At 40.6% G+C, this 26,589-nt stretch overlaps 1 protein-coding gene across 2 annotated transcripts in view; it reads left to right on the forward strand.

The window, feature by feature from the left end:
* Positions 1 to 26,589, forward strand: part of PPP2R3C (protein phosphatase 2 regulatory subunit B''gamma) — a 39,147-nt gene that overhangs the window by 5,545 nt on the left and 7,013 nt on the right. Inside the window, exons 2-10 of one of the 2 annotated variants that reach the window (XM_054970193.1) lie at positions 1,436 to 1,563; positions 9,405 to 9,509; positions 9,617 to 9,729; positions 10,768 to 10,865; positions 13,168 to 13,238; positions 14,387 to 14,519; positions 16,361 to 16,416; positions 16,502 to 16,577; positions 26,439 to 26,575. In XM_054970193.1, coding sequence (XP_054826168.1) covers positions 1,436 to 1,563; positions 9,405 to 9,509; positions 9,617 to 9,729; positions 10,768 to 10,865; positions 13,168 to 13,238; positions 14,387 to 14,519; positions 16,361 to 16,416; positions 16,502 to 16,577; positions 26,439 to 26,575 — 917 coding nt within the window. Of the gene's footprint in view, positions 1 to 1,435; positions 1,564 to 4,316; positions 5,122 to 5,834; positions 6,575 to 9,404; positions 9,510 to 9,616; positions 9,730 to 10,767; positions 10,866 to 13,167; positions 13,239 to 14,386; positions 14,520 to 16,360; positions 16,417 to 16,501; positions 16,578 to 26,438; positions 26,576 to 26,589 lie in introns of those variants that run through there. The other variant, XM_054970192.1, reaches the window with a different exon arrangement.

Genomic DNA, 26,589 nt, shown 5'->3' on the forward strand with positions numbered 1-26,589 from the left:
ATATATTTGGAAAGTTACTATGGCAACAACTGTACTACTTCATTGTAAGAATCCAACCACCTCTAGTCTCTTGTCTTGAAAACCCCAGCCGGGGTTACAATAAGTTGGCTGCAACTCGATGGCACTTTCCTCCACCACCTAGAAGTCACTACAGCCTGCACTGGCATTACCAGTTCCTCAAGCACAAACCACTAATCAGATAATGACACAGGTTACCAAGAAAGCACTTGAATTCCTCATTGCTGATTATGGAGAAAAAGAAGATGATAATTTATCCTTTTTCAGGGAATCTGTACATGAGTTTTTGGTCCTGAATTGGGTTGGATTTATCTATGTTAGTGATATGAAGAAGTTAAATATTTTTAAATTTAAGCAGATATGCATTGAATGTAATATGAATAAATTTGAATATCAGATGTCAATATTAATTGTAGCTCATTGAGCTAAACATGTTTTCCTTTCTACTGAACTTGAGCTCAGAATCCTACTTTGACAGCAGCCAGTGACTCCTAGGTGTAGGAGCTTTTCACCACTCTGCAGCCCTGGGGTGGTGCTACCAAACTAGCTGGGATTCTTGTACTTATGTGTAACAGCCAATAAGTGTTACAACAAAGCAATACTGGAAGATGGGATGTAAATCTTGTTAAGAATCACAGGTTGTGACCCCTCTACTTACTAGTGTTAACTGGGTGTCAGCATTCAGACATCACATTTAACTGGTGCTTAATCAGGCTGTGATTTAGTGTGACATTTGAATGCAGTCAGTAAGTACAGGCTCATTGTAAACAAATTTGTGGTAGTTTGTTGTAGATTGTGTCACTCAAGATTTTATCATATCCCCTGATGAGTCACTTTATTCTAAAAGCTAGTTGGCATCAGCTAGGCAGTCTAACTGCTCAGAGAAAACTTTCAGTGGTAGATTGTAAACAAATCACTGCTGCTTATGTTGGGAAAGTGAGAGGTCAGTTTGGGAGGGAAACCTGTCATGGGTCCTGTGGCCAGGAGGAAATGTATGCTTCTCACAGAGAATAGGGTTACAGTTAACAGGTCTTGAACACTGAACGCTAGTTATGCAGGGATGTATATATGTTGAACATAAGAAGAGCCCTGCTGGGTCAGACCAGTGGTCCATCTAGGCCAGCACAGTGGCTAACCTGTTACTATGGAGAACCAACAACAGGGCATGGGGACTGAGGCCTTCTCCCAGTATTGCCTTCTGGCATTGGTCTTCATAGTTTATTGCCTCTGAATGTGGAGATTCCCTTTAGTCACCATGGCTAGTAAATATAACATAGTGGGTCATTCATCCAAACTGTTTTGACTACTAGTCTGTTAGGATAATGTTAAGGCAAAGCAAAATCATTTATACTTGAAGTGTGTCTTAATATAGCCCATATAAGTAAAGTGTAATGCATCTTGTCTTATGTTTAACTAGCTAAAAGGAGTGATCAAGAGCTGAAAGATGAAGAAATGGAGCTGTTCACAAAATACTATCTGGAATGGAAAGGAGGAAGAAAACATGCCAATACTTCCTATACGAACATACCACGATTTTATTATAGGGTAAGTTTTGTATTTCTTACTTCCATAACTATTCCAGATATTTTTTAAAAATCTGCCTCTTGTATAGAAGAGCAGTTTGGCCCATTCTACACGATGAAGAGAATTAATCGTGAGCTAGTAGTCAATGTCATTAAAACCTTTTCTTACCTAGGATAGAATTGCAATATGCATGAACTATCATATTTCTAAAACTAAGGGATGCAGGAGTGAGTTTGTTCCTATCACTACAAGGTTCTTTTGATAAAAATGAAAAGGAGGAAGCTCTTCTTCTTTCCTGCCCAGATCTTAGTATGAAAAATGGTTCATTTGTGCAAAAGTATTGATTTAAAGCAAATTATTGTTGATTGATTTAAAACAGATTATTGTTGAATCACTGACTGTAATTTATCCCATATTTTTAACTAGGAGAGGCAATCCTTGACAATTTTAATCTTTTTCTTGAAAAAGGGAAGAATTCTGTGTTCCAAGGCCAAGTGTGTGGCTGTGAATTTCTCCAGTTAAGTCTCACCCTACCTCAGTCAGTTCTTTTGAGAGGTGGCATGTACATTTTCTAAATAAATAAAAACAAATTGTTCACACAGGTTTGTAGTGTATAGGAGCTTACTGAAACTTCAGCTGTAAGCTTTGCCAGCATTACTTAATGTCATGATGCAGCCTGGGACATACAGTGTTGTCTAGGTCACAAAGATCCTTGGCTCCCCCCCACCCTCAACATGGAGTCCTTGGGTTGAAATAGCAAGGTGTCGTTTATTTATTTACTTGTGTTTATTTTTAATTACACATAATCATACATTTTCAAAATACAGCAAACAAAAAAATCCTGTCAGGCTCTTCCAAGTCGGGGTGGACTCCTGACCCTTCACTGTTGTGGCCTCCCTCTGTTGATGCCTCAGATGTGGAACCAAAGGGGAGGTTGGGTTTTGTGACCCTTAGTGCTCACCATTGATCCTGGAAGGTGGTTCTTTGTCTCAGGACCAGCAGCTCTGTTTCTCCTCCTTGTCCTGGTTTTGGAAGCCTCCTTGCATTACCTCCTGCATTACCTGAACCCTATCCTCACCCTCCAGGGTCCTGTCCCCAGGGCATGTCCCAGCACCTGGGCTAAGGACTGCAACACTACTCTCTCTAGCCCTGAGTGCCAACCTATCTAACCCTTCCCTGCACCCTCAGGCCAGCCTGAATCCCAACCCATTCTCCTGGTTCCCTGCTGGCCCTACGCCTTCCTTGGCTTCCATGCTGCGTCTGCTGCCTGTACAGGGTCAGGCTTTTCCTGGTTGAGGCTTGGGGCCAAGGCTGTTGTTTTGGCTGGGGACCTCTCTGGGCATTAAGGCCATCTCAGCAGGGCCCAGTGGTATCATTCCCAGCCCAATGCCAGGTAATAATGTTGTCCTGGAGGACCCAGCAACATGAAGCTCCAGTGAGCATCTTTGGAGCTCTGTACTGTGGCCTGGGGCCACTGGCGCCTGGCTGTTGCTGCCTGGAGCATTGAGTGCCCCCCAATCCTGTCTCCAGAGGTGAGTAGGAGCTTCCAGGGTGTCTTCAGGACTTGCCGTCATGAGCCGCAGAGGAAAGTGGGACAGATTGCAGCCCGTCGGCTGACCAAGTCCTGGGCAAATTCCAAAAGTAGTCATAGACAGTCTCTGTCAAAATGCAGGGCAGGAAAGAAAGCATTACATGGATTGAAAAGATTTGGTTTCAAGATTTACTTTTGCTGTGAACTGTAGTTTAGTTTACACAAACGGCACATGAGTGGTTAGAGCCAGTCTAGATTGTCTATCAGTAGAATGGAATGTTCCAGCCTCCCCCCTCCCACTAATTACCCTGAAATGTTCCTCTTGGGAGATGAGAGACCCTGAGGTACAACATGAGGGAGATCTGCAGTGAGGAGGGAGAAATGGCAGACATTTCTTTTAGTGGAAAATTGAGTCTGGGTCTAAAAGTATTTACAGTAGTAAATAGGCATGTACATGAAGCTGCTTTATATGTCCATCTAGTCTGGTACTTTGTCTGGTAATGGATGTCCTGCGTCCCATGCTCCTCAGTCTTTTCTAGTTCTGCCCCCTAAGATCATGTGTCTAGAGGTGTTAGGGACTGAACAGACAATCTTCTGCATGCAAACTATGTGTGCTAACTACTGAGCTGTGATCACTTTCTGGTTCCAAAGCTTTGGATGTATCATGCTGAAATCCTACTTATATTTCAAATATTGTAGTGTTGCTGTGCAAATGTCTACACCACTTTTCCTCCTATTGAGTATAGCTGCACATCTGTTTTGATGGGCTGGTACACAGGTGGTGCCTGTCCTGTGTGGGTGAAGCTCTGGACTTGTTACATGTTACATTTTTGCATCATTTCCCACCATGGTATCTTGGTTTTTTTTTGGAATATCAAGCATGAGTTGTTGATTATGGGGATATAATTGTACCTTTGAGTGATTAAGCAATGGGAAAGTACCTGTTGTGCAAAGGGGAAGCTAGTTTGCCCTATAGTTGAGGGATTTTTAAAGATCTGTTAAAAACTTCCTTGTCATAGGTGGCTCTGTTGGGGTGCTGCCCTCTGCTTATTACATCCAGCATCTTTTGTGATGAGCTCTTGAGGAATTCTTCCATATTCTGTTGTCCCTCTTTATGGAAGTGATATTGCAACATATCTATGTTGTGTCTGCCCCTTTGCAGACACACACTCATGCTGTGGGTGCAAATCCCTCCTTGACACAGGACACAGTCTGCAAAGACAACTCTGCCTTTTTTCTCCAGGAACCATTCCCAACTGTCATGGAGGGAGAACAGCCAGGCAAATCCAAATCATCTGGCCGGGCCCCTCGTGGACCCACCTGGACTGATGAGGAGACCAGAGTTCTCTTGAGTCACTGGAACACTTTGCTAGTCCAGCGTCGGGTTCAAAATATGCCCACCAACAGTGATCTCTATGCCATACTAGCCAAGAAGATGGCTGAGGAAGGATTCCTGCGCACACGAATCCAGTGTAACAACCGCATCCGGGACCTTCGCAAAGCCTACCGAAAGGCAAAGGATGCTATGAGCAAGGCAGGATCCATGCCAGTTCGCTGCCGTTTCTTCAGGGAGCTGGATGAGATCTGTGGAGGAGAAACAGAGACTGTCCCCTCCTCCATAAGTCAATCAATGAAGCTCCAGTCCTCCACTACCATGGTTCAACCAGGTCCATCCTGGGAACCAGGTCCATCCTGGGAACCAATACCAGAAATCTCCTGGAAGGTGGAAGAGGATTCTGAGTCTGAGGCAGCCCTTGATGGGATGAGTGATACCACACAACCAATGCAAGAAGTATTAAAGATTAAGATAGAATCTGAACTTGAGGAAGCCACCACTTTTCAGCTGCCCTTACAGCCTGTTTCCTCCTCATCCTCGAGCACAGTGGCAGTTGCACCTGCCTTAGAGGAGGATCAGCAGTCTGCTGTCCAGGAACCAGATATCCTCATGCCTTCCAGGCCAGCTGCTACTCAGGCTACACGGCCCTCATCTCCTACCTACTGTTCGGAACAGAGGTTGAAACCAGAGATCCAGGACAATGTTACCATAGGTGAGAGTTCCTAGTAATTTTTTCCATATTTCTTTTAATACTACTTCTGATTCTCTTTGCTCTGATTGTTTCACTTACTAATGCACGGGAATTGTGCCGGCCACTTTAAATTCCTCTCCTACCACCCGTCCAGCTTACAAAGGAAAATGTACTCATGTTGGTCACATCCTTGATCTTATCCCTGCTGGCAGTCCCCAGAAATTCCACTGAGTTGAGCATCTGTCTCTCTATTCTTCAAGTTAAGTTTTAAAAGGACAGTTTATGATGGATTGGGTTGCCATAAAATGACCAAAAGACGTTTCTTTCAGTGGGTTTCTGTGGGTTTCTAATTCAACTATTGTTGAAGCTATCTTGCCTTGTCATATACTTAGTAGAGTACTGATATTACTATCAACCCATTGCTATTCCTTTCACCTGAAGTTTTTCTTACCAGAATGGGGTCCCGTTTACCAAAACTGTCTGCACATATAAACTGAGAACCTGTAGGATGATGGGCACTAATACACTTCTTTGCCTGGCTTCTGTTTGCTGACCATAACAACATTGCTTTCATAATAGATCCATGTCTAAACAGAGACATGGTAGCAACAAACTTCTTCACCATGGCAAAATTATTTTTGCATGATAATTGATACTTTATTAAAGTTACTCCTTTTTACTAAGTACATAACACATTTTTGTTACTTTTCTTCCACCCCCTACCCCCGAAACAGGAAGACCAAGACATGTCTCAGAGACTGTGCGAAAGCCAGTACTGGGCAAAATGGCACAGCTGAGAGCTAGAAGATGCCAGGCAAGGAAGGAAACCATCAGTTGTCTGCTTGAGGAGATAAGGGCTGGGAGGGAGGCCATGGACACAACATTCCGGCTTTTCCTGGAACAACAGCGGTCATTTCAGAATAGCCTCATCAAGGAGATGCGACTGGCAAGACAAGAACAACGTCGGGCTGCCGAAGCAGAACTCAAAGCCCATCAGGAGGAGTGGCAACAGCAGAGGACTCAGCGTATCCTGGATTCGAACAGAACTGATGCTGAGATTGTTCACTTCCGCCAGGAGCTCAGTCTGCTTAGAAACACTTTTGTGGAGTTCTTTTCAGGAACAAGACCTTGCCATCCAGCTTCTCAAGTGAGGATACCCTCCCCTGCCCCCACTCAGAGGGAGAGTCCTGTCCTTCCTGGATCACACTGGGAATGGTCTATCCCTACAGCATCCCAGCAGCAGGCACCTCTTCCAGACCTACACGTGCTTGGGGCATCTGCAAGGGGAAGGAGAGGAAGATCAAGGAGACGTGGGGGTTGTGCCCAGAAGCTGTTCCACAAAGAGTAGTCACAGTGTGGCTGAGGTGGCACTTTAGGTGGGCTGCCTGTGGGATTGGTGCTAGACAACTTTCTTTCTACCTCTTTTATTTCTGCACTGACAGTCAATCTCTGGTTTTCAGTACTGTTTTTTTAAAATAAATCAGCTTTTAAATACTTTTAAAATGTACCTGAATACAATAAGGGTTGTGCATCACCATGCATTTTAATGTTGTTATGAAGTAAGGGACAATTTCACTGTATGATTCTTCAGTAATTCTGTGATTTGTTTGTTCTTCCCTCGCCCCTAATAAATTTTGTCATTGTACAGTGTGATGCTATATGTGCATTGAATAGCTGAACCTTTCAAAAGCAAATGGAAGTCGAAATTGGGTTTGCAGTTGGGCTTAAGTCATTTAGTTGGGAAGAATAGCAGTCTTGCCTCAGTCCAGGGAACTTAGCGATTCACAAACATATTTGCTTGTTGTTTGAAGTGTGCAGAAGGAAGAACGCATCTTTCTTGGCTAGTAACCTTCTTCTCAAAGCTCTTCAGGCGTTTATGGTTTGAACCCAGTGGGCATGAACAGAAGTCACTTATGTGAACACATTGGAGCTCATCTGCCCCTTCATTCCCCCCTCCCCCTGCCAACAGATTTCCCCTGCTGCCCTGTGATGGTAGTGTGGAGAGATGCTGCTGGAAGGGAAATTGGCAATGCCCCCTGCATGTGGTTGAGAATGCTGTCTGCTCATGCATGGGGATCCTTGGGTCCAAGACACTAACAGGCACATAATACTACTAAACTTTTAAAAGGCAACCTTCTACTTACCTGTTTTTGTCTCTCCCCCGCTCCCTCTCTCTGAACTTTTAAAGGAAGGCCACCTAGTCATTCTTGGGATTCAGTTTACCAAGATCCAGAGGAGTAGCCGTGTTAGTCTGTAGTAGCAAAATCAAAAAGAGTCCAGTAGCACCTTTAAGACTAACCAACTTTATTGTAGCATAAGCTTTCGAGAATCACAGTTCTCTTCATCAGATGCATGGAGGGCACTTATCTGACCAGTTACTTCTTGCCCTCCATGCATCTGACGAAGAGAACTGTGATTCTCGAAAGCTTATGCTACAATAAAGTTGGTTAGTCTTAAAGGTGCTACTGGACTCTTTTTGATTTAGTTTACCAAAATGTTCTCTCTTTTTACTGAGGTTTTCTAGGCCTCTTTATGCTTCTTTGAGTATGGATTAAATAGTTAATTTTCTCTGTCTCATTTTAAAAGGATTTCACATACTGAAGCCATTTCTCTCACAACTGCCAATGTCTTGAGCATTTTTTAATTTTTTTTCTTACTTCTGGTACTTGAGTTACCAGAATCTTCTGAGTGCTTGTAGTCCTTTCTAGGAAGAACCCTCTCAGCTTTTCCTTCTGTCTGCATTCAAAAATTCCATTTTATTCAGAGACCAGGCTACAAAGTTTCCTGCAGCAAACAGAGAAATCGAGCTGCTTTAGAAAAATTTGGCTATAGATGATGCTTTCTCAGGACGCCTTCTCTTTTGTGTCCCCTGCCTATTAGTGAAGACTCACCAAGCAGGATTGTCTGGAACCAGCCTCCCCCAAGGGGAAATTTAAAAGTAGTTGACTATCCTGTACTTATAATCCTATACTTTTATTCATTTTGCTATGTGTACAGTAAAGATTGCTGCACACAAAGCACAGCAGCAGTCAAAAGCAGTTCACAACTCACTCACTGCTGTACCTCCCACTAAAGAGAGCTTCCTCTTTGTATCCCAAGAAAAAGCGAGTGTATTTTAACCTAAGCTTTTATTTTTATTTTTGAGAGAAAATGTGGTTAGGGAATATGGTGAAATGGCAAGAGAGGAGGAAGGCAGTTATAGCTGTAAAATGTTCCTTTTTCCCAGAGTGAAAAGCTTTAGAGAATGCAGCACAATGGCTAGACAGAAAGGAGGATAAGCATAACCAAGAGTGACCCAAAATTCTCCATGGATGGTTGGCTTGCTCTAGCTTTTCCTGCCCATTTGTTGAAAACAGTAAATATGTGAGCTGTGTATGTAGTTACACTTTACCAACCATTTGGGAGCTCGAGATAGCATTGCTTTGAAGTAAAAAAAAGATGTGAACAGCAGGCAGTTTTACAAAGGTTTAGTCTGTCAGGATCATCTGCTTGATTAGCTAAGGTTTGCACAACAAACTGCAGTTGAAACAAATAGTTTATCATGAAGTTTGAAAATGACTACAGAAATTTGCATATTTTAGACTACCTGCACTTGTAACTGTTACTGCATATGTGTGGACCATTTGCAGATGTATGTTGGATGTTAGCTGTGGTAGTCTGCTATTTATCAGCAGTAAATAGACCTAGGATGTGAAGAATTGTATAATTTGACTACTCATCATTGATTACTGCAAATAAAGTTGGATCATCTTAGGTAATTAAAATTTCCTTGTCAGTTCTAAGTAATGTAACATTGGTTAGCGAGAGCTGAAGATCCAAAATGACAAGGAAGTTACCAGACAGCAAGAATTCCTGTCGCAGAAATGTGACGTGAAACAACCATAGACTCATACCTATATTCTGAGGTTTTCAAATGGATTTGCAAGGGATTGATTGTATTAACAAACTCACTTCAGTGTAGTTAGGGGATCTTGATTTTTATAGCCATGTTTTAATGTTGGAAGACGTTTAAAATTAGCATAGTGTAGATTAATTTCTCTAAGTATGTTAGGCAAATTGAAAATGGAGAGGTTAGTCTTGTGCATGTGTATGTATGCCTTACCAATATCAGTAAAAAAGCTCATGAAAAAGATTAGGAGCAGGTTACACACTTTAATCTCATATCCTTCATTTGTTTGACCTTGTATATTGAGGCAACATAGCCTAACTTCTTTCTTGTGGCCATGGACTGGTTTTGTACATATTTGTATGGTATATGTTCAATAAGGCTCTGTCACTGCAAATAACTCATTATCTTTTTTTAGCTGCCAGCTGAAGATGAAATTTTATTGCAGAAATTAAGAGAAGAATCTAGAGCAGTCTTTTTGCAGAGAAAAAGTAGAGAGCTATTAGATAATGAAGAACTGCAGGTAAGAAAGCATTAAAATTTGTTACTTGATTATAAAAATGTGTAATTTTAGAGCATGACCGTTCAGTTATATGACCAATCCTTAATGAGTCTAAATCCCCCTTTAAGAATTTGTGGTTTCTGCTGGACAAACATCAGACACGACCCATGATGGGGGATGAAGCAATGATCAACTATGAAAACTTCTTGGAAGTTGGTGAGAAAGCTGGATCCAAATGCAAGTAAGGTTGCTTCTTTTTAAAATCCTTAATCTAGTCTACATGATGTAAAGTTTTCAGTTAACTAGGCAGACATTCAAAGTGTAGATTTTCGAGTTTTGATTCTTATGTTCATATTTTATTTAATTTCTAGACTGCTTCATAGCAGAGTTCTTGGAGCAGACAACAACAAAGTTTAGTTAAACCCATGGAAAAATTGAATGACTAAATTTTAATATTAGAATAAACTTGGGGCCACAAGATTTCTGCTAACTGTATTGAAGATGCTGAATCCAATATGGAAATTCTTTCCCATGTAGACCAGAAGGGAGACTGCTCTTCCTTCTGCCCTTCAAATTGCTTAGAGTTTTTATGTAGTACATGTTTCATTATGCCCTTCCTCCACAGAGCTGAGGGCAGTGTATATTTTCCTCTCCTCCAAGTTCGTATTCAGTAGGATCTTCTTATTTGCTAGGGTATCTGAAGGGTTTGGTCACTTGTTTTTATGTGTAAAAGGAAAGAACCATTATGAATGCCACAGAAACATGGTTGCATTTCAACATACACATGCGTGCGCATACACACACACACCCAGTAATCAGAAAAAAGTGTGTTTCCCTCAAAGAAATTGTCCTCCTGTCCCATAGCACCACAACCCCAGTCTAATTCAGCCTGTTTAGCAGCTTTTCAGTGTTAAAGATAACAATGGTACTGTTCATTTCCTAGATGATGGTTTCGTCCTGAAATGGGGAAATTTTATTGGAATGTCTACTAGATTTTTACATGTGTAGAATTTATGAGGCTTGTTATGTGGTTTTGTTACATAAATAAATAAAAAACATATGCTAAAAGCTTGAGTTGTTCCTCAGTACTGCATTTGACACATTTCTGTGAAATGCCTTCTTCAGCTCTACTGGGTCATAAAACAGAAACACAAAAGTATCCAAACTTACCTCTCACAAAATAATTACCAGAAGAATTTTAAATTATTAAACTTACAGCTTTGGTAGAACTATATTCGTTCTGCAAGAGTTCAGTCTTGTTCCTTTTCATGTTTCACAGGCAGTTCTTCACAGCTAGAGTCTATGCTAAGTTACTTCACAATGATCCCTATGGAAGGATATCTATCATGCAGTTTTTCAATTATGTGATGAGGAAAGGTGGGTTTGTTTCAAATCCTGTGATATGTTAGCAGTTCTGGACCTGGCATTAGCAAGAAGATACACAATTTACATTACTGAACTATAGAATAAGCAATCTAACAAGAATGAGTATCTTGGGTTTAATGTTTCTGAACTACAACATTTTTACCATCATGAATGAAGGGAAAATACATGCTGGAAGACTGCTTTTGAGCGTTTAGAAAGGAGAAGAAAATCTTGGAAAAAATTCTCATGAATAGCAGTTCTACAGATTGATCAAAAAGGAAAAATCAAAACTGAACAGAATGTTGTTTATAATTCTGTAAGAAAATAAGATTTTTTTGGACCAAGCAAAAGTTACAATTTTTATAGAATAGAAAAGAGTCCAGTAGCACCTTTAAGACTAACCAACTTTACTGTAGCACAAGCTTTCGAGAACCACAGTTCTCTTCGTCAGATGCATGCGAAAACAGTAAGCTAGGATGTCTCTGACGAAGAGAACTGTGGTTCTCGAAAGCTTATGCTACAGTAAAGTTGGTTAGTCTTAAAGGTGCTACTGGACTCTTCTATTTTGCTACTACAGACTAACACTGCTAACCCCTCTGGATCTAATTTTTATAGAAGCTTTTGGTGCAAGTAAACCTTTGTTCAAGAGGTTTGGCAGGAGAGAAGTAACAGTGAGCTTCTTGCTCACTGCTGCTGACATCAGTGGCATATTTGCTACACACTCACACAGCAAGTTGTGCTGCACAAGCCAAAAACTATGCAAGAGGTGCCTTCCTGCTTCCAAAGCATTGTGAGAGGACATCTGCCATAATGTGACATCATGCCCTCATCCTGCAAATCTTTCTTTCAGCTCATACAGAAAGGGGTGGGGGCAGCACACAGTTATCTGATAGCCTGGTTGCTGTCTAAGAGCTGCTGGTTGTATCCCTGATGTAAAATACAAATGCACAAAAACAGCAGTGTTTTAAAGTATGGCATTCCAAATGTGCAAATGCAAGTTACTTTTGAAAGGAGAACCAAGAGTGTTACAACTTCCTTAGGCACTGTGCTCTATGCCAACAGGAACAGTATATGGTCATGGGCATTATCTTTGTTCTATGTGGGAAGCTTTTCAAATGGAATCTAAGTAATACTTAATCGCTTGGATCCAGCCAACCATCAGCAGAAGGCAGGTGTGGGTTTTCTCCCCATCCACTTCACTCAGCAGCCCCCTTTGACCCCTGGAAATATAATTCTGAAGTCATGGGATTCTATGTAGACAAAACAGCTGGAGGGGGCAACATTTCCCCTCCTGCCTCTTACATCAGTGGAGCTATGCTAATGAAGGAAAGGATGATCCAACTCCCTTCTCTGTCTTTGCTCTGGCCTCCACAGTTCCAAGAATTGTCTTCCCAAGGGTGGAAAGGGACTGATAAGGAGGGAGCAGAATAAGGGGGAAATCCTTACCTTCCAGTACTCTTTTTACAGTGTGACCTGAGCCATTAATAACGAGTATTTATATTGTGCTTGTTCCAACCACTTCATACCTTATTATCCTCACAGTATTTCTGTCAGGTGGGCCATTATGAAACTTCTAGGACTTGCCAAAACTTCACTCATTCTTACAGCCACTACGTTATACCAGCTGACTTAGCTTCCTGTTGCTAGAGCACAATAAAATGAAATAATGATATATTATTTCTTCATGCAATTTTTTGCTGGTTCCATTCCATAGATCTGTAATTAGGAAGAAATCATTCTTTTACTAAAAAAGGGCCATAAAATGAAATGTTTGTTGGAAATATTATTCTGTCCCTTTTTTGCTCAACTAGACACTTGTCATCAGAAAAACATGTTAGGTTGAAATTCATTTGCCTAGTATAAATGTAGAAGGCAGTGCTTGTTCTCAGTGGGAAATGGTTGCCAATTTTATCCAATAAAAGCAGCTGTCTATATTAAGCTTGTGCAGATGGGTTGGTAACTCAGTCACATAATGACTTCCTTTTAAACCTTGCCTTTACTGCACTTCTTTTTTTCCCAATTACAACTTCAGTTAGCAAAAGGAACACTGTTGTTTAGAAAGTAATTTTGCATGGACTGTGTAATGTAATGATTTGATTTAGCTTGCTGTGGATCTGTAGAATTTGGCTTTATTAGAATTGAATTTAGTAGATTAGGAAATGTTATGAGTGCTTCCATGTGTGCTCTATATAGAGAATTCTTTAATGTTATTTTTTTTTTACTTTTAAGTGTTGTCACACCTTATTTTGTGTTGCCAGGTGTGTTATGTGCCTCAAAATAAATTCCATCATAATATTTGTCTCTATTTTGACAGTATGGCTATACCAGACAAGAATAGGCCTCAGTTTGTATGATGTGGCTGGACAAGGTTATCTCAGAGAATCAGTAAGTGATGCATGCTCATAATTGAATGTATTTATCTGGTATAATCAAGTTACCCAAGCATTTGCTTTCTGATCTCTTAACTTGAAAGAATATATATAAAGATAGAGAGGCAAGTCATGCACAGACATGGAGAGGTTGTTTGAATTGCGATGTCTGCGCTTGCATAGGGTAACTTCTCTGAGGGGGCATTAAACCACCCAGGGTTTTTAAAAATGCTTTGGTATTTTCCTAAAAACCTGGGGATTTCTGTAGCTGGACTAATTGTGCATTTTTGATTAACGCTCTTGAGTTCTGGGTCAGAATTAAATATTTGATAAATTAACCAAAAGAGTTAAAAATCAGCTTAATGAGGACTGAATATATTCCAGGAGGTGGTATGGAATGCTGAGCAATTCATTAAAAGGTGAAAAAGAGGGAGCTGAGAAAACTGACCAGCTCAAGCACCCATTCCTAAAGAGGAGATCGGGGTGTGGGGAGGCAATTTCCAAATAGTCTCTCTCCCTTGCCCCCATAATTCCTTATGAATCTCCAACTTGTGACTTCTCAGAGTTTATTGCCTTCAAAGCAGAACCTCTATCAGTAGAGCAGCAGAACTGGGTTGTAGTTTCTGCATACTTGGCAGATCCCTCAGGTGAGGCAGAAAAATATTAGTCTGTGAATGTTAAAAATGTCCAAAAGCAGCCTAATGAGATCAAAGTATGTTCTAGCAGGCGCAGAATTTTGGGGAGAATTGAATGTCAGTTAAAGAGGAAAGGGAGAGGAAATTTTTAAAAAAAAGAGCGAGAGAAGGATGGGGAAGCTGGCCTGCTTAAGCTCTTTATTGTGACCTGGAGGGGAAATTATTGAGTCATGAGGAATTTCATACTCATTTAACACCCATGCCCAGCACAGTTTCTTTCACAGACCCTTGTTCTTTTTAAAATTCTCATCATTCTATAGTAATAGAAATTCTACCAGTTATGGCTTAAATCCAAGACTAATTTTAGTTAGCCGTACTCCATGTGAATTTAGTTGGATAAAATAAAAACTTGTCTGAAACCTGGGAAAAACTATTAGCAATCCCGTTCCACAATAAAAAAAGACAAGAATTTTTTCGATGGTGTTTTATCCTAGGAGCAGAAGACTAAGCCAAAGTTTTATTTTTCCAGGATTTAGAAAATTATATTCTGGAACTTATCCCCACTTTGCCACAGTTGGATGGTTTAGAAAAATCCTTTTATTCCTTTTATGTCTGCACAGCGGTCAGGAAGTTCTTCTTCTTTTTAGATCCTCTTAGAACAGGTAAGTTCATATGTGGCCAACTATTTAAAGACTAATTTTAATGAATAGAGGAATTCTTTGCCATGATGTTGATACTTTTCCTAGGTTTCAGTTCTGCAGTCTGAGGTATTGCTGCTCATTAGCATGACAGGGCTTTTGCCTGAGCTCAGCATTCACATGAAGGATTAAGCCCATGAAGGATTTCTTGTAGCATGCATATTATCTCAATGCTTGGGCTCTCTAATATGCCTTTCATAATGGTACATTATATACCAGGCAAATCACTGCAAACAATTTAACATTGAATTGCATTGCTGGTGTAGAATGCAAGTAGCACAGCAATGTTTAGTTGATCATATGCTGATGCAGAATCATCTGCTAAGAGGAGCAAGGCTGAATGCTGTCTTTTCTTTGCTTTGAGTGGCCTGTATACACATAAGAGTTCCCAGGTAGACACAGCCTGGCTGACTAAGCCTTGGAGTGCTGCTTTCACAAAAGCAGCGTTCTAGAACAAGCAGAAGACTCTGCTAATTCTGACCATTGTATGCAAGAGCATGCTCTCACCTTTGATAGACACATGCTGTAGCTTTAACCATTGGGTGTTCTTATTTATTTAAAATATTTCTGTGCTGCCTTTCCATCCAACTCCTCTCAAGGTCCTCAAGGCAGCAACATTCTAAACATTAAAACAGCATTTAAAATATAGGCAAACACTTAAGCGCATATAAACACACAGAGAGGAGGGCTAAAATGAATTCACGAGGGAATCAACAAACCAAACAAAAAATTTTGCCCAATGGCAGAAGGCATCTCCCTGGGGATGGAATTCCAAAGCTTTGGCCCCACAGTCAAGAAGGCCATAGTCACAGATGGCAGAGGAACCTTAAGGGGGCCTCTGAAGGTGAGTGAAATGGTTGAGTTGGTTCATTTGGGAGTAGGTGGTTAATAATAACTGAGGTCTATCATATTTGTCCCACAAAATTGGGCTGCAGAACTGTATTTCCTTTTGGCTATTATAGGCTCAGCTGCAATCCTGACTTTTCTGCATTAGAACCATGGGCTTGGATTTAGTTGGGAGTTTCCATGGGTAAAAGGATTTCCACCCATGGTGTGTGACATTCTCACTCCACCTTCTGTTGCAGCTTAAAATGTTCCTTACTTCTCCCCCAGAGAATGCTGTAGTGGTGGATCCAAGCCCCAGACTCTGCTCTGTTCACTGTAGTATTCTGTTGAACATACTAAAGCTGCTCTGGAGTCTGGTAGATATTGAGTGTTTTTCCATATGGAAATTCAAGCATCCCCCCCTGCCCCATACTCTAGTCCTTATTTATAGTGAGGAATATGGGGTCTTCATCAGAACTAGAAGTATGTAACTGAAACTAGGGATACCATGCAATTATGTTTTTCAAAGAAATGTGAAAGCAGTTCCTCTGGAAAATACCTTTTTGATCAGTTGGAAGGTCTAATTGAATTATTTTCCTACTGCTTGTTGTCCTAGGACCATGAAGGGCTAATGGCAGCATTTATTCTTTTAATCACTTCTGATTTGCTCTTATTTTGATCGAAGGTTTTCAAACACAATTCTTGTTCCTATGTGAACATCTTGGAAATAAATGGAGTGGAATAGTCCTTGCTGTAGCTCTGTTCTTTTTATAATCCAACATACCCCTGCCATTTACTAGTTATTCTTCAGTAGCCAGCTACAGTGCATTCTAAGATGGAAAGAGAGCAAAGCTCTTCCCATTACCCCTTCCCACTCTGTGTTAGAGGTCATCCATTCTGCAGATTAGCAGGAGGAGAGGGTAGGATGTATATAAGTATGTGTAAATTATTTTTGTTAATTATTTAAACTTTTTTCCTAGGGAAGATCAAAATACAGGATATTTTAGCTTGCAGCTTCCTAGATGATCTATTAGAGGTGGGTATTTCAGTATATACTATACTTCTTACATTTCCTCACTACACTTAATGAGCTCTAACTCAGAATTTCCATGTTCCTTCAGTTACGGGATGAAGAACTTTCTAAAGAAAGTCAAGAAACCAATTGGTTTTCTGCTCCTTCTGCATTGAGGGTTTATGGTATGTTCCATATGCATTGTAATTTTCCTTGTATCACTTCAGTTTCTGAAATTAGCATTCTTCACTCTGTGAGATGGTGGTTGGGTTTTTTTTTAACCTTTACTACCATTTATATGGTGTTTTTGCACCAGTTCAGAATTATCACAAGACACGACACTGTAGCTTGTAAGGGACAACCCCTGTAGTTATCCTATGTTGCCACACCTCATGCATTGGATCTAGTTCCCTGGTAGGAGCCCTATGTTGATACACACAAGTTTTCTGTTGAAACCTGACTGTGCTTGAGTAGACAGATCATCTGGGTTCACCTTGATATTTATTTAAAATGCTCATATCTCAACTTTCTGCTTTAACATGACAAGTGATTAAAATACATTAAATTTCAGCTTAAAAACAGTACACATATATAAAGGCAGCAATCAAAAATAAAAGAGTGAGGGTCAGTAAGGGAATGCCAGGTAGGACAGAAAAGTCTTCACCAGCTAGCAGAAGACAATGATTAAGGAGAAAAGATGAATTTCACTGTGAAGGGAATTCTACAATTTTAATGCTGCAGCTAAAGCAGCCCGTTACTGGGCTGCCTGTTACTTTCCTCTTAAACACAGCAAGACAGTGGGACAGGATAGATTGGAGGTTGCACAACTCTTTGCTGCCACCAAGTATTTATTTATTTTTATTTAGTTCATTTATATCTCCGTGGTGCAGAGTGGTAAGCTGCCGTACTGCAGTCCAAGCTCTGCTCACAACCTGAGTTTGATCCTGGTGGAAGCCGGGTTCAAATAGCCTGCTCAAGGTTGACTCAGCCTTCCATTCTTCTGAGGTCGATACAATGAGTACCCAGTTTCCTGGGGGTAAAGTGTAGATGACTGGGGAAGGCAATGGCAAACCACCCCATAAAAAGTCTGCCAAGAAAACGTCGTGATGCGACGTCCCCCCATGGGTCAGTAATGACTCAGTGCTTGCACAGGGGACTACTTTTACCTTTATATCCCATCTTTCTCCCCAGTGGGGAACTAGAGTGGATTACATCATTCTTCTATCTTCCATTTTGTCCTCACAAGAACCCTGTGAGGAAGATTAGACTGACAGTATGTGACTGGACCAAAGTGATCCTGGGAGTTTGCATGGCAGTTGAGGATTCCAATCTGGATCTCCCAAATCCTAGTCTGACATGCTAACTACTGCACCACACTGGCATTCTTGACCATAGACTGGTTCATAAGCTGGGCACTCTGGAGAATAAAGCAGGCTAGATATGGCCACTGGGCCTTCCGTTACCTAATTTTGCTCTATAGCATATAAATGTCAAATGCTTAAATAATACTATTGTTGAATCACGTTTTCACTAACATGCCAGCTTCCACATCTGCTTTGTGTTTTCTGGCTTCTACATACACAGTTCTCAAAATTTCAGCATTGTCATTTGAGCTCACTAGCCTTAAGTAAGCTATTATTTTCTCCCCCCCACCCCAAAGAGAAAAGTACTGTCCTACCTCTTAGAACTGTTTTAAAGAATGAAAACATAGTGTCAGGTTTTCTCCCGGGCACTGCTGCATTGGGCGCCAGAGTACCTGGCTTTGGCACCGGGATGCCGCTAGGGATCATGCTGGGTCCCGCTTTGTGGGAGGAGGGGAGGTATACATCACCAGTGCACCCTCTCAAGCCACCAGCAAGCCCGCTCAACGTAGCCCTGCTCCTGTACCTGCATGCCTGCCTCCTTCACCACCTTCTTTCCTTGCTCACTCATTTTCTCTATCCAACCTCCAACAACTCCTCCTGCACAACCCACCCTGCCCTCTGGGTGGACTTCCCTTTTATCCTTTCAGCCTTTCCCTGCTCCACCTGTCAACCACGCCCTCCTCCTGCCCTCTAACCACGGCTCTGGCTGGCCCAGGCAGCTGCACCTGTGTTTGCTTGGTGGGAAGCAATGGGCTGGTCCACCTGTGTCTCGTTGGCTGGCTGCCAGGCCTCTCCTGGTGAGCTGACTGCTGGAGGCAGGCACAGCTGTGTCTCCTTGGCTGGCTGTCAAGCTTCTCCTACAGAGTGCCTCAGGCAGCTCCACCTGGAGTAGTTTTGTTTCTGGCATCCCCTGGACCAGGCTATTGCCTTCTAGCTGGGCTGCTGTGGCTGCTTCTCCTCCCTGGCTGGTAAAGTTTCTGTTTGGTTAGCTGCTGGCTGCCTGTCCCCGCTGCCTTTGCCCTCTGCCACAGATAGCCGGACCCAGATTGAGCGTGGGTTGGAGCTTTGCTTCATGGCTGGGCTTCACCATTCACCTGCCGAGGGGAGCCCTGGAAAGAATTGTTATAACTATTCCAAAAAGACTGTGGGAATTGTGTGTGTCTACTGCAACTTGCCCTGTATGATTATGTAAAAGATTATTGTATTGTTGATGTGTGTGCCTGAAAATTGCATCAAGAGATTGTTATTTATTTATTTGAATACAATGATGAAATTTTGTAGCCTTTGCACTCTGAATACAGTTTTGTAATTTTATAAATTAGTATTGTATTCCCTGTGGATTTTTTCCTCTTCTATTTGCTGAGGCCTCTCCTGGTGAGCTGACTGCTGGAGGCAGGCACAGCTGTTTCTCCTTGGCTGGCTGTCAAGCTTCTCCTACAGAGTGCCTCAGGCAGCTCCACCTGGAGTAGTTTTGTTTCTGGCATCCCCTGGACCAGGCTATTGCCTTCTAGCTGGGCTGCTGTGGCTGCTTCTCCTCCCTGGCTGGTAAAGTTTCTGTTTGGTTAGCTGCTGGCTGCCTGTCCCCGTTGCCTTTGCCCTCTGCCTCTGTCCTGGCCCCGTCTGGGTTGACCCCACTCTCCCTGCCTGGCCTCCTAGACTCCCACTGCAGGGTGGGCCTCCACCTGCCCCTTCTAACCCTCTGAGGCTTGGGTGCTTCTTTCCCTCCCTCCTGTGTAGGTAGGTTCTTGTCCTGGGCGTCTGCTGGGGCAGCTGGGCAGCTGTCCGCCGGCTGCCTCCCATCCCCTTCTCCCAGCAAGTCCTGGGGCTGCGCTTCAGACCCCAGACGCATAGGCACTATTTGCTATTATTTGGCTTCTACTACTCCATATATATATAAAATATCTGTTAAGTTTCTCAGCATAAAAGCCTTTGTTTAACGTCAGAGTTGGACAGGAACACCAGAGTCATCTAGGCCAACCCCCTGCCAACGCAGGAACTACAACTATAATGTCCCCGACAAACAGGTATCTAATCAATGCTTAAAAACCTCATGATGAAGAATCCACCGCTTCATGCCGAAGACTGCTCCAGTGTCAAACACCCTGCACCATCAGAAAATTCTTTCTCAAACTTAATCAAAACCTCTTTTGATATGGGGGGCGTGGCTCCGGCTGAGACAAGATGGATGCCTGAAGTGCTGGCTCCAGCAAAACTCAGAAGCGGTGAAGCATCTAAAGGACTATTTTCCTGCCGCTGAACCCTCCAGAGGAGATAACAAACACAGCGGCAAGAGATGGCGACGATAGAAGGCCAAGTAAGTATGAAAGAGCTATTAACCCTTGACCCTGCACTGCAAGCAATATTTACTAACTTGGAAAAGAGCATCTTGAGTAAAATGACTTTGCTTTTAAATGCAATAACTGAGCAGATTGGGGAAATGAAAGCAGCCTTAAATGCAGTTGTGCAAGCAACAGACCAAGCACTAGGAATGAATGCTGCAATGCAAGAAGAAATTTGGGTGCTACAATCAGAAGATGAAGATGCTCAAAAAAGAATATTAATGTTAGAAATGCACAACCAAAGCCAGAATTTAAAATTTAGGGGCTTTAAAGAGCATGCAGTATCCAAACTGGACCTTGTAAAATTCTTATCAGATTGGTTAGCACCAATATTGCAATTGGAAGATGGAGCTGCACCAATAATAAACAAAGCATATAGAATTGGCCCAGCAAATGCTAAAAGCAAAGAAACCCCAAGAGACATTGTAGCAACCTTCACAAACTGGAGAGAAAGAAAGAGGGTATTGGAAATTGCTAGAACTCAAAAGTCACTAGCTTTCAATGAGACATTAATCACCGTCTATACAGATCTACCAAAAGAAATATTGGCTAAAAGAAGGCTGCTGAAACTAATAAAAGAAGAATTACAAAAAGCAATTTGGCATACCAATGGGTAAACTTTTGCAATCTTCAGGTCAACTACAATAATAAGACATACCAAGCTGCAGATCAAGAAACTGGAAACAACATGCTGCATGCATTGGGCATAACAACATCAATGGAAATAGAAATGAACTCACAAAAAAGGAAACGCAGCCAACCATCTACTCCGCAGAAAGGAAGCAAGATGCCCATAAGAAACAATTGAGTGCAAAGAACAGACAAGGGAAAACGAAATCCATCTTTTTTTTTCTTTGTTTCCTTCGTTATTTTTCTTTTTATTTTCTTGCTCTTTTCCTCTTTTTCTTGTAGAAAGCCTAAAAATGTGATTGCCTATACAAGCAATAGACTGGGGGTTTGGGGGAGGGGGAGGGGGAGGGGGGGAAAGTCATACTAATTGCTCTCAGAACAGTCAGTCCCTTTTACTATACCATATGCAATAAACCTGTTGAAGAGGTTATAAGGGATTGTTTAGCAATCACAAATTTTCTTTATATATAAGGCTAAATATTAACATCAAGAGAAACTATAAAGATAAGATTTTTTTATTTAATAAGTAACAAATATATTTAGATAAGAAATATAAAATTTGAAATACCACAGAAACAAGCTTGTTATAGAAATAAAGTTAACAGTTAAGTGTTAAATTAGCGAAATGAACTGAGAATTATCTAGAAAGAACTGTAATTATTAAGAATTTTTTTTAGTTGATAAAACAAAAGTTCACTGTTGAACATTTAATTTTATTACTCTTTACTCAGCGTTGAAATAAGAGCATGCAACTTACTTTGAAGAAAAATAAGGAAGTGTGTATAAGTTATAAAAGGGAACAGAAAGGGAGTTGAACTAACTACAGCATAGTCGTAACTCAATCGGTTAAGTGAAATTATTTGTTAACTCTTGTTAAGTAATATTGCTTTTTTAATCTCATTTTGAGGAAAATTGGGACTATCTATTGTGGTATCTAACATTTCACAAAGGTCACTTGATTTTACTTTTTATATAATAACAGATTAAGGAGAAACATAGAGGGAAGGCGTAATAACTTCAAAACCTAGAGTCTACACAGAAGAAACAAATGGCTTCTCCCTCAAAATTAGATATAGTATCTCAAAATACACGTGGTATCCACAACTTGATTAAAAGAAAACGAATTCTAACAAATTTGGCAAAGCTCAATCCAGACATAGTCTTGTTACAGGAAACCCATCTACACTCTAAGAATGAGGAAGGACTGAAAACTAAGTGGATTCAAATGCAATTTCATGCCAAAGGCACCTCTAAATCTAGAGGAGTTGCAATAATCTTGTCTAAAAAGATCCAATTTACACACAAAGCTACTTTAAAAGACTCAAGGGGTAGATACATCTTTGTAAAGGGATCAATTGAAGAACAAATGTACATATTAGCTTCAATTTATGCACCAAATTCCAACAATTAAATTTTATAGAAGAGACTTAAATAACTACAGCTTTTTCAGGAGGATTCAGTGATAGCAGGAGGAGGTGATCTTAACTACATCATGAACAATAAACTAGACAGAACTTACTTCAATAACAGGAAAAGAAAAAAGAATAAAAACGACACTCATTTAGTATCAATATTAAAGCACTACCATATGGTAGTATTTTCTTATTTAGAACTATACCTATTAATATTCCCAATAAGCTACTAAAACACTGGCAATCATTAATAAATCAATTTTTATGGCATTATAAACCTAGAATCACTTTCAACATAATAAAAAAGAAAAGATCACAAGGAGGCCTAAATTACCCTGACCTCACAACATACAGTGCAGCTTCTAGACTTTTAAATGTAGTTCACATATTACAAAATAAATGACACACTGACTGGGTCAATGTTTTGGACCCTTCACAGCAATACAATACAAGATACTATTTGGACTTGCCAAAAATATAGATAATCAAAAACAGGTAAACAAAACATTATTTTTGCAGATTCCTTAATTTTTGGGATAAATATAAAAGCAAAATTGTTCCAGAGATCTCGCGGTACTCACCGATCCTACCACCTCGACACTCTCTATCCATATAAGGAAATATATGGCTAACAGACATAGCTACCAAACAACGACTACTAGGAAAGAGAGAAATAGAAACAAAAATAGATCAAACTATACCTTGGTTTTTATATTTTCAATTATCTTATTTTTCAAAGGATTTCAAACTGAAGGAAATAATGAATACACCAAAAACAAATTTTGAACAATTTTTAGAAGTAGCAGAGTTTACTCGTAAAAATTTAATCTCTAAAATTTATAACATAATACATAACAAAGACATCCAAATTACAACTGCACAATCAAAATGGCAACAAGATTGCGGAATACTCCTAACAAAAAAAGACTGGGAACAAATGCGGACATCAAATCTATCCAACTCCAAGGTTATTAACAGTAGGCTACAAACTTATAAAATTATTAATCATTGGTATCTGACTCCCCCCAAACTATCAAAATTTATTCAAAAAGTTCACCTCTTTCTTGGAAAAAGTGTGGCGAAGTATGTTCCTTTGCACACTGTTGGTGTGAATGCAAGCATGTTACAGAATTCTGGGAAAAATATTACACCAAATACCCCTTATTACATCATGCACCGTTCCCTTAAAACCAGAATTGATCTTTTTAGACACCTGGAAAGACCATTCAGTACCACAAATTGGGAAAAATTTAATAACTACATTTTTAGTAGCAGCAAAGTCTACAATAGCCTCATATTGGACATCACAAATTTTACCAAACCTTGATACCTAGTATGACAAAATTTGGGACCAAATTATGATGGAAAAAATAACAGAAAAATGCTTTCAAACAAATTTGATGAGAACAACAGAATTTTACACTAAATGGGAACACTTTTTGGAATTTCTCTCTAGAAATGAATTTTTGGTCACAAACTTCCTCAACAAGCAATTTGCAATTTGGAAAAGTTAGGTTTATGGTAACTCATTAAGAAGCCAAACAACACAATGTTAAGTTGTAGTTTATCAAAATGCCAATGTATGGAGTTTTATCAAAGCTTTAAAAGTTACAAGTTGTAATTGTAGATTCTTTATTGTTATTTGCTATTTGTTATATGTTCCTATTATATTTAAAAATTTGAATAATTAATAAATATTTTTTTAAAAACCTCTTTTGATATAATTTGTATTCATTAGTCTGAGTCCTGTCATCCAACATAACTGAGAACTAAGGTGTGTGATCCAGATCTGGGACCTGGCAAAAAAGCTGGACTTATTGCTGATCACCGGGACAAATCCCGGATCTGCTCCAGGCAACCAGACTCTGCTGGGCTGAATTATCTGGCCATAGGTAGCTGTAGCACAGCCAAGCAGCTTGGAGTGAGAGGATACTGGCATTAATGGAGTCAAGCTTCTCTGAATGCAGTAAAGTTCTCTGCCATTGCAGGAGAGTGATGCGAAGCTGGCGGAACGAGAGAGGTGGCAGAAGACAGAGTGGATTCCCATCCCATTCTGCCCCCCCCCGCCCAAGCTCTAAAAGAACCCTTCAAGTTGCTGCCATTGCTGCTAGCCACTTTTTAAATTTCACTGCTCAACAAGCTCTCCCCGCACTTTGTTTTAGTAAAGCTATTCTCAGGATTCTCAGTTTTGACATTGTTTCCTTTGATAGAGATTGATTCTGTTGGGCTTTGTTAGTTAAGCTTGCAAGGGAGTAATGTTGAGCCAGAGAATTTCAAGCAAGGGCGGGGGGGAAACTAGCCACAGAGTTTAAAAGCCTTGGAAATGTTTCTTCCATAGGAAACAATGAACAGTGGCTGGGGCAGCTTGCTCAGGTGCCCTTAGAATTGGATGCTGGGGTCCAATCCTCCTTAGATTTGGGGTGTGTGTGTCTTTACTGAGAATTAGGAGTAGTTTTCCTGCAAATTTGGTGGAGTTTGTTTTAAAAATGCCCCCAAACATTTCCCCCCACAGAGAAAAATGACTGGTTAAATCTGGGATTCTCTAACCTGGATCAGAAATCTGACCTGGATTTCAGGTATCCCAGATTTTTTTTTATCCCTGAAACCTTGGACACAGATTAACCAGATTTTGAGGGGGTGCATACCCTTTCTGAGAACATAGCTGCCCCATCTTCCATAATGCAACCCTCTAGAAATCAGAAGGTGGCAATAATACCACCTTGCAAGCATCTCTTTCTCAATGTAGACAGTCCCATCGCCTTCAGCATCTCTTCATAGGACATGGTCTCCAAACCCCTCACCAGCTTTATTGCCCCACACTGGACATTTTCTAGTTTATCAAAACTGTGGTGCAATAACTGAACACAATACTCCTGAGGCCTATCTGAGGCAATGTACTGCAGCACTAATACCTCATATGACTTCAGTGCTACATTTCTGCTAATGCAGATTAAAATCACATTAAGCATTTTTTTACTGTCAAATTGCACTACTGGCTCATACTAACTTTATGGCCCACTAGAACCCCCAAATCCTTTTAACAAGTTTCAGCCATCCAGTGTTTATACAACTGATTTTTATTACTCACATGCAGCATTTTACACTTGTCCCTATTAAACTTCCTTTTATTTGCCTGAGCCCAATCCTCCATTCTATCCAAGTCAAGCTTCACCCTATTTCTGTCCACCAAAGTATTAACTTCCCCACCCAGTTTAGTATCATCTGCGGAATATATGAGCATATTCTGTACTCTCTCATCTAAGCCATTTATGAAAATGTTAAACAGCACTGGGCCCAAAACAGAATCCTGAGGCAACCTACTTGTTATCTTCCTCCAGGCTGACAGGGAACTATAAATTATCACCCTTTGGGTACGATCTACCAACCAGGCCTTAATCCATGTAATAGAGTCTTGTCCGTATCTCACCAACTTCTCAACAAGAATATCATGAGGCACTATGTCAAAAGCTTTACTAAAATTCAAGAAGACCATTTCCACAGCATTCCTTGGAATCCCAAAGTCTATTGAAAAAAGAAATCAGATTGGTCTGACTTGACTTGTTCCTAAGAAAGCCATGCTGTGAGCTAACAATCTCACCATGTCTCTCCAGATGTTCATAAAGAGACCCCTTAATCTGTCCTAAAATCTTTTTTCCATTTCTTAAAAAAAAGTACAGTGTTAGCCTTTTTCTGTTCTCCGGTACCTCCTCTACCCTTCAAGATTTTTCAAAAAATGAAGAGAGAAGTTCCAAGATGACATTTACCAACTCCTTCAACACCCTTGGATGCAATTTGTCAGGTCCTGAGGAGCTGAATGGATTTAAAGCAACAAGGTGTTCCCAGACCATCCCTACTTACTATAATCTGAAATCCCACTACTTGATAATCCCGTACCTTCCCACCCCATTGTTTGCTAGTTCTTCTACAAAAACAAAACAAAGTATTTAAAAGCTCAGCCATTTCCCATCTCTCTTTAAAACTCACCCATCCCCTCCCCTCAGTGGACTTAATGCTTCTTTATTCTTCCTCTTAATTCCTAACATAATTTTTTAAAAACCCTACCTGTTGTCTGTTAACTCTTTCAACAACTGAATCTCTTTTGGAACCATAGTCCTGCCTACCTCCCAACAGATTGTAATCAAAAGATTATCATACTACAGATCTAAAATGTTGCAGCTATATGTATACTCTAGAACTTAAAATGTAATTAATATGCCACCTGTTGGTTCTACATGCTTTGCTCACTAAGGTTTTATGTGAAGTAGAAAGTTAATATCCTTTTTCTTCTCCTCCATCTGCAGGCCAGTATTTAAATCTGGACAAAGATCACAATGGCATGCTTAGCAAAGAGGAACTATCTCGTTATGGAACAGGGACTCTAACCAACATATTTTTAGACCGTGTCTTCCAAGAGTGTCTGACTTATGATGGAGAAATGGTACTCCTTTGTAA

The sequence above is a fragment of the Eublepharis macularius genome, chromosome 2, assembly GCF_028583425.1.
Source record: "Eublepharis macularius isolate TG4126 chromosome 2, MPM_Emac_v1.0, whole genome shotgun sequence".
NCBI classification, from domain to species: domain Eukaryota; kingdom Metazoa; phylum Chordata; class Lepidosauria; order Squamata; family Eublepharidae; genus Eublepharis; species Eublepharis macularius.